This window comes from Mesoplodon bidens (assembly GCF_964165515.1).
Source record: "Mesoplodon bidens genome assembly, chromosome: 12".
In the NCBI taxonomy this organism is placed as follows: Eukaryota; Metazoa; Chordata; class Mammalia; order Artiodactyla; family Ziphiidae; genus Mesoplodon; species Mesoplodon bidens.
Window position 1 is genome coordinate 44,602,674 of NC_138168.1, and position 17,828 is coordinate 44,620,501.

Sequence of the window (17,828 nt, forward strand, 5' to 3'; positions counted from 1 at the left end):
CCGCCGCTCCACCTGGATGTTCACACCCACTTCTCCCTGCTCAGCCTCTGACATACCGCCTCAGGCTGCCCCTACACGTGGACGCCCTCCTCACTCAGGCCTAAACTCCCCACGCTGAATCTGCCCTTCTCACCCCACCTGGGCTCCAGCACCCCACAGGCTGTCACAGGCTGCCTCTCCGTGCTCTGCCCCCATCGAATGGCTTTAGGGCTGACTTGTTCGGGGGAGGAAAGGGAAGAGCAGGGCTTTGTGATTTCAGAAGGATGCCAGCAAGGAAAGGGACATTCTCCTCCCCCTCAGCTCAGTTGTGAATTTCGTCTGTACTAGTGGATTCCAAATGTCTGGTTACACCAGAGTATCTTGGGAAGCTTGCTGAAATACAAATCTCAAGCAAACAGAAGACAGTGCTAAAAACGGAGCAATCAAAGCGTCCTTAGACAATGGTGAAGTAGATTATAGGGAGGCAATTCAGTTTTCATTTTAGACTCTTGGTTTCTCTTTACATTTTCTACATTTATACCTTTATGTTATTAATACTAATGGATTATGGGCCATGTTTTATAATTTTCTATATTAAAAACATAATTAGCAAGACTGTTGTTTTTTTTAAGCAATACAAAATACAGACTTCCAGACCCTATTGCTGGAGATTGATTCAGTACACCTGGGCTAAGACCTGGGCATCTGTGCTTTGTAAAATTCTCCTTTGAATGTAGTGATCAGCCAAGTTATGGAACCCCCGCTCCATCAAATCCTCCACAGGAGTTCCCTGGGCAGCTGTGTCTGAGTATCCATGGGGCAGCGTGCCCAACACCCCATCACAGATGAGCATTGACAGAGATGAAGCCATATGAGCTTTCTGAAAACTCAGGACAGGTAGGTTGTGGTTTGAAGGCTTATGATCCTACTGATGGCTCCTTCCAAAAGTCAGTTGTGTCTGATCCTTATTGTTATTAAAGGGAAGGATAACTCTGAAAAGATGCAGGTTAAGTACTCTTCAAAACTATCAAGGTCATCAGCGACAAGGTCAGTCTCCTGTCACCTCCAAGAGGACCCTAAGCGGAGATGACAACTAAATGTAATGTATCCTTGATAAGTTCTTGGAAAAGAAAAAGGACATTAGGTAAAAACTAAGTATGGATTTTACTTAATAATAATGTGTCAATATCAGTTCATTAATTGCAAGAAATGTGCCATCCTAATGGAAGACGTCACTAATAGGGGAAACTGGGGTATGTATGGGGAACTCTCTGTATAATAGTTCTATAAATCTGAAGAGGTTCTACAATTAAAAGTCTTACAAAAAAGATGCAGGTAACAGGAGATGTAATGAAGTGACATGGCAGACTCAGTGATAGCACTCTGTAAATCATCAGGAAAAGGTGAAAATATTCAAATGGGCGTGAAGAATCTAAGTAGGTGTCATTACTTCCATGTGGGAGATAAGACACAGGGCCATTACTGCAGCCCTGCGTCTCCAGGAGTGACAGGCCACTGCTGCTGCTGTTCCAGGAAATTTGAGGACAGCAGGGACAGATTGCTCCCAAAGGTCACCGTGGAAATGGCTGATAGATGACCAGTTGCCCTGAGGGAGTCTGGGCCTGCATACAGGCGGGGAGAAAGGATGACTCTGGGAGGGGCAGTTGTATTCTTTGCCCTTTGAGAACAGCTGTTACAGGCTTGGTGTGCAACCTGTCCTTTACTGGCAGAACAGACCCAGTGCTGTGCAGGGTAACCAGTTCCTGTTGCCTGTGGCTCAAAGCCAAGCTCGGTGCTTTGTGACCACCTAGAGGGGTGGGATAGGGAGGGTGGGAAGGAGGGAGACGCAAGAGGGAAGAGATGTGGGAACATATGTATATGTATAACTGATTCACTTTGTTATAAAGCAGAAACTAACACACCATTGTAAAGCAATTATACTCCAAAAAGATGTAAAAAAAAAAAAAAAAAAGCCAAGTTGTGCTCTCATTAAACAGCAGCTGAAATGTTCACGTTATGGCCTACAAAACAGTGCAGCCAAATATCATTGGGTGCTCTCCTGGTGTTTGTAATACTAGACACAGCTGAAACAGGAAAAATTGCATTTCTTTTTATACTAAGGCAATATATCCTACAACTTATAAATTGCATCCTAAATTGGAGGCATTTTACCTGTTTCAGGCCCAAAAATCATCTTACTTTGTCTAAAACCAAAAGTCCTTTTAAAAATACAAACAACATTTTAATTTTACAGTTGTCAGAGAATATAGAAGAGTATCATTCTGCCATATATGGACCAATAAAAATACTAACAGCTATGGCCCAAACATCAAAAGTACCACCATTGCCACTCATATATGTGCTTGTAGTAGACTGTCCCTTCTGTCTCCTAGGGCAGTGAACACAAATGTGCCCAACTGCTGGAAGTATCCTCTTGTTGCTAGAACCATCCAGGAACAGGGTTACCTAGGTGCCTGTGTGCTTGTTCCCGGCTAACGCAAGAAAGAGCTGGAGCTTCCTGTGCTTTTGCACATTGGCTGGCTATGTGGTCAGAGTTCAGTTGCAGAAAACATAATCCACTCTAGGTAGATTAAACAGAAAGTGATTATGGGATTTTCAGTGGCTTTCAGAATCACCAGAGGGCTAAAGAGACAGACTGTAGACCAAGCTGCCAGGAATGACTCCTCAAAGCACATGGCAAATCATCAGAGTGGCTGCTGCATCTGCCTAGGTCCGGAAGGTATCACAGCAGCTGCTGGCTGCAAAACCAGCCACCTCAGCTATAATCAGGAAGCTGCCACTGGGGTGGCCAACTCGAGAGCACGTTGCCCTTGCCAGAGTCTGCAAAAAGGACACCCTACATGTTGCTTTTTCGCATATGAGTCAGTTCCAAATCAGACTCCTGTGAGTACAAGTGGTGGGTAGAACCTAAATCACATTTTGAACCCAAATTACAAGGGAGTCTGGGACGTTATTTTTTGTTTTTCAGCCTCTGCATGCAGGAAGGGGAGTTCAGATGGATACTGAGGAATCTAATTTATGTTATCTGTCGGAGTCTGCCCTGCTAGCTACCCAGTTACCTATGCATATTCCTCTTGCTATAATTAGAACCCACTCCCTCCCCCATACATCACCGCATCCCACTCAAAGTCCAGGATCTCTGGGTTTTGTGCAGCTCTCTTTAAGTCCAGATGAGGCTTTTTGTGATCTAGTGACCTATAAATTAAAAGACTGCCTGTCTGCTCTCAATATACACTGGTGGCAAAGGAGGATTAAAACTCTCCAGAAAGGGAGAGAATAGAAACATACAATTGCCATTTGTATTAGCAGTCATAAAATGCCACTAGGCAAGAATGGTGAAAGCACCCTGGCTCGCATGATGGAGTGAGGTCCTTGAGTAGCCATCGGAAGGACTCCCTTGTTCCAATGACCCAAATCTAACTGACCCATGACCCAAATCTAACTGATATCCTAGCCATCTCCCATTAGCTGCAATAAAAGTAAAGCTGATAGGCAGTCATTTTTTAATTTTCCTAACTTTACTTGTATTTCTTTCTGCTGCCATAGTTGTAATAATGCTTGATTAGCCAGATGTAAGTGAACCCTGAGATTAAGGGCTCTACCACATTCTCTGCACTTCCCCCAAGTCTCTGCATCACTAGGATAGCAGCCACATCTGGACCCTGTGGTATTCAGCTGTCTCTGAGGAGACCAAGTCCTGATGGAGTAGAAATGGGAGTTGAGCTGGAAAAGAGTTTCTCTGAACAAAGCCCTGGGTAAGGAGAAGTGGTGTGGCAACGCCTACCTCAGCAGCAAGGACAGTATAGCCATGCAGGCAACAATATGTCACATTTAGGGACCGTCCAGCTTTGGGGATGGGTGAAAAATATACTTTAAAAACAGACATGCCTAGATGGTTCTGGGAAGAAGACGGCAGCAACATAGTTTTTAAATCTCTGAATCATCACATAAAACAGAACTAGGGAGCACAACCAAATACACACGGGCAGCATTTACCTCAAACCGCGTAAGTTATCCACAAATCACAAAATATAAGCAGGTGGTGGAGGTAAACCGCCAACAGCCACAAGACCTGCATGATATTCGTGCTGTACGAGAGGAAGGAGTCAGGAGGGCACAGCAGGGCATCTGACAGACCTGAGACCAGGAGAGCCCCAGAGTAGCTAACAGGAGTGCACTGGAAATGACTGTGGGCTAATCTGAGCACAGCAGCTGAAACTGGGAGGGGTTTTACCCAATTCAGTGCCAGGTGAATGCAGGGGCTCTTGGTGAAAAGAGCTGAGGCAGTCTGGGCCAGATTAACTCCTGAACCCGAAGGCCAAAGCTCCCTTCCAGGCCAGGGCACCTGTCTGAGGAGAAAGTGCTGACAGTGGAGTCACAACTGGGCAGGATAGTGGCAGGAGGCATGAGGGAAAGAGAAAGTCCAGATAGAAGAGGGGAAAGAGAAGAGGTAAAGGAAATCTCAGAAAGCAAGCTGCCATGTTTTTAAACAAGTTAGTCAGATTTTCCTGAACTACACTCCATTCTAAAGGTTCAAGAAAATTTAATTTTGCATAATGAGCAACAGAAAAGTATCGAGGTCCAAACCCATATAAAGTTATTAGGAGAATGAAGGAACACAGCAGAATAACATCCCTCCGATGAAAGCATGCCAGAAAGACAACTTGATAAAAGAGGTCAAAACTGAAGCATACTATTTCAAAATGAGCTTAAAATACAAAACTTTAAAATTCAAAAAGAAATGAAAAAAAGATTTAAGAGAAAGTGTCAAATATTGGCAATAGGCAAGGAAGATTTAGCATGGATAGGAGGAGTCTTGATGAAGAAAAAGCAAGGGAACAAAAAAACTAAAAACAGTAATGCCAAATTTTTTTCTGAAATATAAAACTACGTATTTGAATAGCACAACACATACCTGAGAATAGCGACCAAAAATGATACAGTATAGTATGTTAACTGGACTTTAAAGGAAAAAGATCCTTTAGACATCTAAAAAGAGAAAGTGACTTTTAAGGGAAAGAAAATTAGATTATTCTCAGGCTTTATGTCAGAGAAAAAAAACTTTATGTCAGAAAAAAAAAAAAAATGGAGCACAGATGGTCCCCAACTTACAATGGTTCAACTTAACATTTTTGGGCTTTACGACAGTACAAGAGCGATATGCGTTCAATGGAAACCATACTTCAGATTTTGAATTTCGATCTTCTCCTGGGCAGTGGTACACAGTATGATACTCTCTTGTGATACTGGCTCCCACTGAACAAAGATGGGAAAATTTGCACTTCAATAGGATATTAATTACAGTAGGATGGGACTCATCAAATATGTTTAAATCCATGAGTTTATGATGATTTTTTTAAAATCTGGTCACCTTAGAAGGATGATAAGGAACTATTTCATTATCTGGAAAACAGACAAAGAATCAAGCATATGACTCTGAATCATATGAATTGTACCGTTGGGTAACCAAACAAGAGATGAGAAAAAAAATCTTTTTAAAAAAGTGTGACAGGGCTTCCCTGGTGGTTCAGTGGTTAAGAATCCACCTGCCAATGCAGGGGACACGGGTTCAAGCCCTGGTCCAGGAAGATACCACATGCCGCAGAGCAACTAAGCCCGTGTGCCACAACTACTGAGCCTGCGTTCTAGAGCCCACGAGTCACAACTACTGAAGCCCACGCACATGGAGCCCATGCTCCGCAAAAAGAGAAGCCACCGCAATGAGAAGCCCGCACACTGCAACAAAGAGTAGCCCCCACTGGCCGCAACTAGAGAAAGCCCGCGCACAGCAACAAAGACCCAACGCAGCCAAAAATAAATAAATAAAATAAATATATATATATATTTTAAAGTGTGACAACTGATAAATGAAAAAAATAAGATAATTATCATCTGGCAATCCCCAGTGAATTAATGGATCTAGGCATTGCATATCAATGACTGTGGGCATCAAAAAAGATAAACAACTAGACACTGTGGCCCTCCTGATGACACAGCACTCCACCGCCTGTGGTCTCGCCACAGCAACTGAAGCAAATTCTCACCAAGCCTCTGGATCCAGTTGCTGGCTTGCAGGAAATATAAAGGACAGAGGGACATTTTTGAACTGCGTCATGAATATGCCATCAGCAAAACCCAGACGAGAGAAACTCTACAACCTGGTTTCTTCGACAAATTGTAAGGAAAAGATAGGAGGGAGAATCTGTAGATTAAAAGGCCTATCACACTTCTAAATTATAGGGATGCACATTTGAATGAAAAAAAAAATCTTTTTTTTTTTTTTTAAGTGCAAAGAAGTGATTACTGTAGAAGTCAGGTTGATGGCTACTTATGAGGGGAGGGAGGGGTTGTGGTGGGGATGGAGCACATAGAAGGGGCTTCTGGGTTGGCTGCCAAAATTTCTGTTTCTTGACCCAGCTTGTGTTTGCCTTCTAATAACAGTGTGTGTTTGTTTTGTGTGGTTTTCTGTTATCTGTCTTATTTTATAATAAAAAGGTGAAAAGCATTGATAGATTTGAAGCACAGTAGTTTTCCATGATAAATATTAGGTAAGCATTGTTAGTTTTTTTTTTTCCAATGTATATGTATGGCAGTGATGTTATGACATTTTTAACCAAAAACTTTACTTTTACTCTCACAAGCTTGTAATAGTCTCTAAGGCTCTTATGTATAACAGTGTAAAATAGAAAGTCACATGTTAAAAGCAACTGTACTTTTGTTTCAATGTCTACACAGTGGAATGGACATTGTAAAAATGAGGTCACATGGACTCATTTGAAGTATATCACTGGGGAGTGTTGAAATATATATATATACACACACACACACAGCCCTTCCCTTAGTGTTATGTTTAAAGAAAATATATGTATATATTAGTATATATAAGCATAACTGTTACATATAAATATATGTGTATATAACATACATGTGTATGTGTACGTACATACATACACTTTTTTCATCTAGTTGATCCGATGAAAAATAAGTCTTCACAAGATAGTTTTTTGTCAATCGTACCTCAGTAAAGCTTAAAAAAAAAAAGTTTAGCAGCCTGAGACATTCACGTGCATGGATTTCTTTGAGATATATTAAGGTCATTGTGTACTTCAATCTATACATAACTTTTCTCTCTTGTTAATGTGGCTTAGGCTTAGGCATTAAATCCTAACTTTTGTGAGACTGCAGAGCCTTTCTGGCTGGCCTGTCACTGACGTGGCTGCCTGACACGTTGAAGGCAGATAAGTGTTTGAGAAACACACACAAAAGAGTTTTGCTGTCCTCACACTCCATAATCAAATGACATACTCCTCTCCTATCAAAATCTATAAAGACCTAGTCTACAGTAAGCAGTTGAGATTCCTTGCTGCTGAGCCTTTGAAGGGCCTTATATACAGACAGGGCTGCCTGCACCCCTGGTCTACAAGACTGTACATTTTATGTTCCATCATCACCGATTATATTGTTTAGTTCCTTCTCATCACCCCTTTTGCTCCTTCTAATGGTGGGTTGTTTAGGGACTGGCATTATTGTCATATTTGCTTTAATGCATTTTAACCTGCTTGTGAAATTTCTAACCTCTCTTCCAGTATCTCTGCTGGAGGACGGTTCAGTCATCCCATTGTAATAGCAGCTGTTCAAAGGATTTGGAATTTGTTTGGATTTGAAGGAATCAGATTTATACACTATTCTGTATCTCGCTCATTAGCTCTCAATGGCATAACAAGACTGAAAATTTAATTGGACTTTGGGGAAATCATGCATTAGGTTTGTAGCATTTTGTGTGTATTATATAGACTTGCTGTTTTAGCAGGAATAAAAAGTAAATTTTTTTTACCTTGATGTTTAGAATGTCATTAACAGCTAATAGCATGGTTTCATGTCCTAATACATGGATAAGTGTTTGCCCCTCAAGCCTGTTGCCTTTACTGTGATGTCATGTATGTCTACCCAAAGACACATGCAAGTGCCCTTGGTTGGGGGGTTGGGGCAGTGCGTATGTGCGGAAGGCAGCAAATGTGCTTGCCCATATCTCCAACACTGAAACTGGCTTGACAGGGTATATGAAAGCAAATTACATAGGCAGAGCCTGCTTTCTAGAATCCCAGGATATAGGGACTATTTTGCCTTTTGTTTCGTTTTAGTAGAGGTGGTTTGAAGATTGACACATTCCTCTTAATTTCAGCCCATTTAGTGAGTTTGTTAATCTGAGTCATTGTTTTCTCACCTCTAAAGGGGGATTAGAACGCACCCCTCCTGCCTCACCCTTGTTTTTTGAGCTACTTGGATAGTTTTGCCCTGCTAGAAGGCACCTCAGCTTCCCCTCAGTGCCCCTGTCCACCTTATGGTTTTCTGAGGAAACGAACTTAGAAGCCAGACTTCTGCTGGAAATCCTACCTCCCTATCATCTAGACTCTAGATTCTAGAGTAATCCAAATCACACTGCTTTCAGGTTTTACCTTGGATTTAGAAATCCAAGGTAAAATCATCTTCCTTAAACAGACGCCATTTATTCATTCAGGGAGTAATTATTGAACACTTACTAATATGCCAAAGATTCTTCCAGGCATTGGGGATAAAGAGGTAAGCAAGATAGAATTCACATCCTGGAAAGTATATAAACAGATAAATAAAAGATCAGATAGTGATAAGTGCTATGCAGGGACATTAATATTAAGGCAATGAGTTTAGAAAGAGATACTCAGAATTTCTGAGAAAAAAATAACAGGAAAGAGGTTCTAGAACAGTCTGTCCAATGGCACTTTCTGTGATGAAGGAAATGTTCTATACTGCACTGTTCAATGCAGTAGCCACTAGCCACATGTGGTTATCAGGAACTTGAAATGTGGCTAGTGCTACTGAGGAACTAATTTAAAATTTTATTTAATTTTAATTAATTTAAATAAATATAAATTTAAATAGGCACATGTGGCTAATGGCTACCATATTGGACAAGCATGATTTGAGAGCTACATTTTGGACTTAGGTGTCTATACTTGTACACTGAATGGGAGGAATATGCAGCATTATCTTGATTTTTTAACATGAAGACGCAAACACATTCTCACCGTATCATCTTGGTAAAATAGATTCGTGACTAGGCTTCAATGTATGAGTACTTTGTTGGAAAGATACAAGCAACCTAATAAGGGAACTAACGAGAAGCAATGGATGGTCACAAAAAGATGTTAGAATGGCACCCACAAACTGAGGGCTAAAGGCTCTGAGCAATATTAAAAGCTAGAAAGAGAGAAAATCATTGCAGGGACTTCCGTGGTGGTCCAGTGGTAAAGAATCCACCTTCTGGGCTTCCCTGGTGACTCAGTGGTTGAGAGTCTGCCTGCCGATGCAGTGGACACGGGTTCATGTCCCGGTCCGGGAAGATCCCACATGCTGTGGAGAGGCTGGGCCCGTGAGCCATGGCCGCTGAGCCTGCGCATCCGGAGCCTGTGCTCCGCAATGGGAGAGGCCACAACAGTGAGAAGCCCACGTACAGCAAAAAAAAAAAAAAAAAAAAAAAAAAGAAAGAAAAAAGAATCCACCTTCCAATGCAGGGAACACGGGTTTGATCCCTGGTTGGGGAACTAAGATCCCACGTGCCGCAGGGCAACTAATCCCGCGTGCCACAACTACTGAGCCTGTGTGCTGCAAACTACAGAGCCCACATGCTCTTGAGCCTGTGTGCCGCAACTAGAGAGAGAAAACCCACATGCCACAACGAGAGAAGCCTGTGCACAGCAACGAGGAGCCCGCACACCACAACAAAAGATCCCACGTGCCACAACTAAGACCAGACGCAGCCATAAAAATAAAAATAAATTAAAAAAAAAAAAAATGATTGCATGGCAATGTGTGCCATAGGCCCCTCTGCCAGTTAGGAAATAATAGCCCTTATTGCTTAATAGAAATTACGAAGCTGGCAGAAAGACAAATGGGATAATAAAGGGCTTGTGCTATTAAGACATTTAGCTGAGGTTTTTACCCCACTGAGACTGGAGCATCTGATCAACTTTGATCCTGCCCTAATGATTGTTTTCTCCCAGAAGGTAGAGGAAAGTAATGAGAGGAATGACCTAATACTGACCATCATCTGCAAATAAGGCTGTTGGTCAGGGTCTTCCATAAGGGCCTCTTCACCTGTCATATTCTTTGGATTCTGTCACTCAGTCATGAACCAACAGAACCATTTGGTGATGTGAAAACAGCAACTTGGGAGACCTTGGAGTTTGTGGTAGCAACAGACGGGATCACCAGGAAGGGAAATATATCCTGTGATTAGAGCGATTCCTGAATTTTCTGGAAAAGCCAAATGGGTTTGGTGTGTGCCAAAATGCTCATCATAGGAAAAGTATAAGATTTTAACATATTGGAAAAGTATCACATGTATAAAATTATTGAAATTATACAAGTATTATCTAGTTCTTCTATCACCAACCAAAAATCGTCATATCATTACCAAATCCAGAAGACATATTTCAGTCTGACCAATTAAATATTTTCTTGTCAAACCAACATATGCTTATTGGGTATTCAATATGTATAAGTCAGAAGTACCCTCAATGGGAATTGAACTTTTAAAGGGACTCAAACGTTCGTTATGCATCCAAGTGTAAGATACCATTACTATAGGACATGGTCATATTATAACCAAACGAGTAATAACACACTTAAGAAAGAGCATAAAAGGGCACCAATAAGGATCTTCTTTAAAAACATGTAGTGTGTCTAATGAATTTCTGCCTAAAATGTTTCTCTTCTGTGAATGGGAACTGCAGTTAAGGCTAAGTGTCATCAATCCTTGGTGTTGAGTACACTGAGCAGCCCATAAATGAACTAAAGGCGAACGCAACATTCCTTGAGAGGAAATACAGAGGCTTCCTTGAAGATGGGACTAGGTTTTGTAGATAAAAAGAAATGAGCCTGCAAATTTGTAATTATAATAATTCATCTCCAAAAAGACTACTAGCATTTGAATTAAGGGCAATAAGTCTTATCCCTTTGAGGACTGTGGGGAGAAGCTGAAAACAAAACTTCTGTTTATGGACAGGAGAGAAATGTCGGACGTTTTTTCCACCATGAAAGTGCAATAATGAGCCATCTCTCTCTACTGGAATGAATAAAAGAAAGTAGCCTTACAATTGCCACATCATTTAGTGTTTAAACACTGGTCTTTTCACCCAGAAACAAATGCCATCTAAGCTAATAAAAAGACTATTACATGTAGTGTTGGAAGTGTTATTGGGGTTACCTCCATCTCTTTCCAGTGCCCTTCAGAGACAAGGTGCCCACCAGCAGCCCCTTGTGAGGGTCTTGGATGTTCTTGTATTTCTTCCTTGCCTTGCATAAGCCAACAGGGAAATCAAATGTGAGAACATTAGGAAATGTAATATTGCTACTCATGTCTTTACAGTTAAGTGTTAAATGACGCCTGCTCAATGTAGGATTAGTGGTAGTATATCATTTAAGAAGAAAGTTTCTACTTAAGAATGTTCAATGCTGTTGACTGACCACAAATAAGATTTTATTTAGCATTTTAGATTACAGTTTGGTCTCCTTAGACCAAAGATTCTCAAACTTTAGCGAGAAGCAGAATCAACACCACAGTGAGGTGGTGTTGAAGCCCTAAACCTACCTGCCACTCAGTCTGATACCATTTAAGGCTGATGTTGACATTTCACATTTAGAGTGTTTGTAATGGTTTTTCATTACTCCACAGGGCATTGAAGCAGTTTACTGAGAAGTAGAGTGAGGACTCCTGATTGATTTACTGATAAGAAACCCCAGGCAGTGGGTGGAAGTGGCTGGTCTGTGGCCCTGTTCATGGTTGTCCCAGCCCTGCTGCTGTTCCCCCTACAGCCTGCCCACCTGTGTATTCAGCTGAGCTGCTGAAGGACAAAACAATGACTTGATGACTTGGATTCTCCTTTTCTCCTTTTCTCAGTTGCATTAAGGTTTAGTTCCCAGATGGCATCTCTCTGGTGTGATGCCTGCCGGGAAGCTCTTGGTTAATGCACACAGGGTTGCAGGCAAAGGCCTGGCTTCAAAGCACAGAAACCATTAGTCCCATTTTTAAATTGACTTTAAATGTCTCATCTGTGAAATGGAGGGTGTAGACACTAGACAGGTGTGGATGGTGTGGTCCAGGAGTTGCTGTGGCCAGCACTTTGATGACAATCTCTAAAACCACTAATGAAGCCTCCTTTTTAAGTGTTCAGGTTAAAATGGTTTGACCCTGAATATTAACAACCGTTAAAGAATTCTAGCATCTTGCTTTGAATTATGTACATGACTGAAGAGTTGCTATGATTTTGTGAGGGAAAATTGAGAAGAAGAGTTCATATATTAATCATCCTAACCATTGTCATTATAACGTTACTTTTGTATTTTGAAGAAAAGCACTGCTGACAAGCTGGAATTCAAATTGACTCAGCTCAGGATTCTTTCACCTGGGTCTTTTTTTTTTTTTTTAAACTTCAAGTAAATCACTATCCTTTGGTTTTTCTTTATTTAAATAAGGGTGTAGTCTAAGATCACGTGAAATTATTAGAGTGCTTTGGAAAAATGAGAGTATTTCATAAGCCATTTACCAAATTTGAGTTTAAATATATTACCCCAAGGTCAAAACAATTGAGTTTGACTTCCAGAAAGAATATTCCACCTTTAGTTGTATTTTAATTCACAGCGATTTTAAGCAGAGTCTCCAGCCAAGGCAGGATGTGTTAGTTTTCTAAAGGCAAAGTACAGGGAGCTACCTTGACTGTTTTCTAGGAGAGTAAGAAAGACCTAAGTGTAATTGTAACGCATCCTATGAGGATGGAGGGTTTTACTGGACAACTCTCGTCTCCCTTTGTGTGTCGCTCACTGCACCTTCCTAGTGTCCCACAAAATGCTGACGTTGCAAGTACAGTCCTAGCTGGGTCTGAGGTTCAGTTCTGCTTCTGACTGCAGGGAATCCCCCCCAGCTCCAGGGCCAGGCGTCCAGGATGCCTTTCTGGTCCTCTGATAAGATGTACATGAGCAAGACTGAGGTCCCAGCCCAGCAGAATAGATTCTCCAGATCCTTTCTCTTTGTGGTCTTGGTACCCTGATGTGGAGAACCAACCCCCCACTCCTCCGCAGGGCCAGCCCTGGGCTAAGTGGTGGAGTGTGCTGTCGCTGTACCCCCAGTCCCACAGGGTATAGCGTACCATCCTCGCCTACCCATGGCCTGCCTCTTCTTGACCTTCCACACACACTCACTCTGAAGCACACCTGACTTGGTGGTTGATTCATCCCTAGAGGGCCTGCCCCCAGCCAAGGAGCTAATAACTAGCAGGTGCTCACGCTGCGATGAGTTACGCGTGTGTCAGGCACCCAGCTGCATTTTGACAAGGCCTTTTTTGGAGACAGCGCCTTCCCCAAGGGTGGATGGAAATTTCAAGCATTATGACAGTCTAGGTGGGGTGGGAATGGAGGGATATTTTTGAATAGAGAAGTTCTTGGGTGCTTTTCAAATCACCCCAGAAAGGAAGGAAGCTGCCTATTACAGATTTACAGTCTCTCATCCAAAAGATCTGAAGCCAGATGTGTTTCAGAATTCAGAATTTTGGGGATGTTAGCATATACCTTATAAGAACATCCCCAGTGTGATCTGAGGCTGATAAATAAACACGTTAATATTCACATGAAGTGGGCCGAGTATTGTATGTTGTACCACCAGATGAGTTTCAGTTGGGTCAGGTTTTGCTGGCAAAGTAACATTTGGTTATTACAGCTTTTAGGATTTCAGAATTGCAGCTAAGGAATTATGCACCGGTAATTACTAACAATAGTACACTTTTTTGAGCACTAATAGTGTGCCAGGCACTATGCTAAAGGAACACTTTACAGATATAAACTCATTTACTCCTGCCATCAACCTATGAGGTAGGAATTATTAGTATCCCCTACTTCACTGATTCCTATTAATAAGCCCTACTTAAGAAAACTATTGAGTACGTACCAGGTACCAAGGAAAGAGAGCAAAGAGTCTGTACAGCCCCTACCTCAGGTTACTTAAGTCATGCGAGGGAGGCAGATGGGCACACAGACATGGGTGTGCCCAGGGCTGCGGGAACAGAGGAGGGGTGCCCATCCAGCCTGCATGCCAGGGAAGGCTCCCTGGGCAAGTGCTGGTCCTGCTCTTTCAGGCAGAGGAGGTAGCCAACCGAGAGGGAACAGGGAGGTCACTACCACCACTTGTTACTACTAAGTTCACTCGTTCAAGGTCAGTGGCTCTCAAGAGCTTTTGAGGTCAAGGTCCCTATGGTCCTTTATTTTCTTTAATGTAGCTCTGTCCTCGCTTCTCTTCTATAGAACACCCATATCAGCTTTCTCCCAAGACAACATCTATGAAGTTCAGCCTCCACAAGTAGACAGAAAATCTACAGAGATCTTCCAAGCCCACATCCAGGCCAGTCAAGGTATCATGCAGCCCCTGGGGAAAGAAGACACCTCCATGTACCGAGAATACATCAGAAACCGCTACCTGTGAAGAGACAGCGGGTCCCCAGAGTGGCCCAGAGGGGGACCAACAGAGTCCCATTTACTTCTGCTCTAACGTGTTTGTCTCATCTTAAAAAGGTAATTTCCCGTCAGTCCTTTACATCAGAAGGCTTTTACTCTTTTTGTAACTGGGGAATTACAAATCATTGGTAGTAAAGAAATGACTGAATATTTTGCTGTCGTTGCCTTTGCTTTATTTTAGAAATACTTTGCTTAGAAATGTGGTTAATCTAGTATCACACCATCATATTAAGATGTTAACAGGTATTTATTGAGGACCGGCTGTGTGCCAGGCCCTATGGTAGAGTCTGGGAATATCACAGTAAGCAAAACAGGCCAAAATTTTCCTCCTGTGTGAAATGAAGGCAGAGTATTTTTCTTTGTAGTTAACATTTTTAAAAATTTATTCTGATGGATATGTTAACTTTATGTCTTGATTTTAAAAATGTGTTATTTTGAAAGCCCTCATTCTTAGGAAATAAACACTGAAATATTTATAGATAAAGAGACAAGATGTCAACAAAATGCTCTCCAGTGGTTCAGGAAAAAAGAACACAAGATAAAGCAAATGCAGCAAAATATTAATAAATGGTAAATCTGGAAAATAGTAAACAGAAGTTCTTTGAACTTCTGTGAATATAAAATTATATCAAAATAAAACATTAAAAATGTATTACTGGGCTTCCCTGGTGGCGCAATGGTTGAGAGTCTGCCTGCTGATGCAGGGGACACGGGTTCGTGCCCCGGTCCATGAGGATCCCATATGCCGTGGAGCGGCAGGGCCCGTGAGCCATGGCTGCTGAGCCTGCGCGTCCGGAGCCTGTGCTCCGCAACGGGAAAGGCCACAACAGTGAGAGGCCCGTGTACTGCAAAAAAAAAAAAAAAAAAAAAAAAAAAGTATTACTCTGCATAGCTTTTGTGGTGAGCAGTTGCATTACATAATTTGATATTTGATGTCTAGTCAGGGTTGACATGCCATGTATACGTATGGTTTGCTCTCCACATAGCCAAATATAATGTGGACAACTTTCTGCATTTTCTGACAGTTTTACAGAAAGGATTTGATCTTATTATGTCTATGCTTTTTTTTGTTTTTTAAGTAAAACAAGTTGTCTCGGTTTTCCCTTCTCACAAATAAAATAGAGAAGAAAACCAAGCCATCTAAAGGGAGGACGAAAATTGATCAGCCTAAATTAAGTGACCTTTAAGGTATCACCAACCCCGAGATTCTGGGATTCTATGCAGTGTTCTGTGTTGCAAGTAAAATTCACAGATGGTTTTGATCGATGCCATCGTAAAGTCAGGATTAAAGAATGATGAAACAGTTGGCAAGAGGAGTTTTGGTTGGCACCGTTTGGATATTGTTGGGCTGCACCCCGCAGGCCTGCAAGGCCTGTATAGGCCCAGCTTCAAGACTGAAGAAAGAGCCTGGAGTCAGCGACAGAGACGTCAATGATTTCACGGATAGGGGGAGGTTACACATCTGAAGCAAGGTCCCAGAGTGACACCCCACCATGTGGGCCTGATGGCAGGCAGGACGTGGTGGCAGTCTTTGCTCCCAGGGAGGGGGGCTGTTACCAGTTATAGGGGGAATTGATGTCATGTGGCTCATCGGTTACCAGAGAAACGAGCAGAGGGGCAGGCCCCTCACCACCCCTTTGATAAGCTGTCAGGTGGAGCTGTCCTAATCTAAAGACTAGAACAGTCGCCGGCTGCGGGGTTCGGGGGGCGAGTATGTAGGAAGGGTGGTCGTGTGAGTAGGGGGTAGGTGAGACAGGCACTGGTGGAGCGGGGGACGTACAGAGAGCAGGAGATCAGCCACCTTGGGCGGCCTGCTCGTACGCTCCGCCTCTGCATACCCTGCACAACCCTAAAAATCTTGGTCAAGCCCTCTTCTGCGACATTCCTGGGGTCAGGTATGTGGCAGGGGTGGGGGCAGTGGCCGGGCGGGGGGGGCCTGCAACCAGATACCACGATACAGTACAGGCAGCGGCCGCCAAAGAGAATCGAAAGCAAGATAGTACCTAGTATGCTAAGAACAGTCATTCGCCAGGATGTGGGCAAATTTTGGAGCCAAGCACTTACCAGGTCAATGGAGAGGGAGTCAGTGTAGCTGCGCCCTATCCAGTTACCAGGAAGGTAAGGCCACCACTGGTTTTCACAGACCCAGACGCACCCTCATGGGGAGGGGAAGGCCCACTCTAAAACATTCCGGTGGCCTAGCTGGGAGTCAGCACAGTTACAAGTGTGCCACCCCATGTTATGTTCAGTGCCACTAGGGGTGGACCCATTAGGTCTTTCCAAACAAAAAATAATCCCACTAGTCGGACTTATGCGTCCAAAAGCCAGCCTATTCCACTCCACACTGCACAGTCCAGGGAGGCTCATGGGCAGTCACCCTGGTAAAACGTCTGATTCGTGGTATGGTAACATTTACCGACAGGGGTCCTTCTGACATACTGGCGTGCAGGACAGGAAGATGGTCAGTCTCCCCCCCTACCATTGTCAGTCATCCCCACACGGTTGCATTAGCTGGGTCAGTTTTTCATGGAAGTCCAGAGGAAGACGACAACAGTATCTCACTGTAGACCCAGCAATTAGACTCATGTCACAGTGAGGCCATTGTTGATGCTCAGCCCTTGAGCAGACTTCCTCTGCTCAGGACGAAATGTAAGCCATCTAACACACAACGGAGATCATGACAATTAAGCAATATAAAAACAGTAACTGCATTCTGAGCGCCTGTGGTTTCTGTCTTGGTCTGCAGTACAGTTCAGAAAACTCAGGTTTTCAGTAATACAGGAATGAGTCTAAAATCATGTTCACAATAACCACCTAGTTTTACCCTTGTTGTAAGAACCACAGCTACTCCATTTTGACTTTCAAATGCATTCCCCTCCTTAGTGGCCAAAGTAGCTGTGCAACGCATGTTCAATAGGCCACAAAACAGGCCACTGTGTTCAGTAAAGTTTAAGTTAAACCATGTGTAAACCAGAATAATTTCCCCATACCTCCACATATGAATATTTTTCCAAAATTTCCCCTTTTGATTGCAGAATTTTCGGTAGCCCAAAGTACATATCCCACAAAGCCAGGGTGAATGCTGCCTGCCTGCCCTAGGTCCAGATCATGTCCCTTTGTGTTAGACCTCCTTTATATTTGCCTAGTTATCCACGTTGGGGAAAAACTGATGAGATATCACAAATGAGATATCATTTACCAATTACTGAATTGTTACACAAACAGACTTAAAGCAAGCAGTGTTACACATCATGAGTAATTATACTCTGTAATAACTAGATAATTTT

The 17,828-nt window shown here is 42.7% G+C and overlaps 1 protein-coding gene across 1 annotated transcript in view; it reads left to right on the plus strand.

Annotated features, from left to right (window-relative positions):
• The window catches only part of FIG4 (FIG4 phosphoinositide 5-phosphatase), a 138,106-nt gene extending 123,412 nt beyond the window's left edge, over window positions 1-14,694 (plus strand). Inside the window, exon 23 of the mRNA XM_081251195.1 lies at window positions 14,332-14,694. Within this exon, the coding sequence (XP_081107321.1) occupies window positions 14,332-14,509 (178 nt within the window). The 3' untranslated portion in view covers window positions 14,510-14,694. The remainder of the gene's footprint in view (window positions 1-14,331) is intronic.
• The last annotated feature ends 3,134 nt before the right edge of the window (window positions 14,695-17,828 follow it).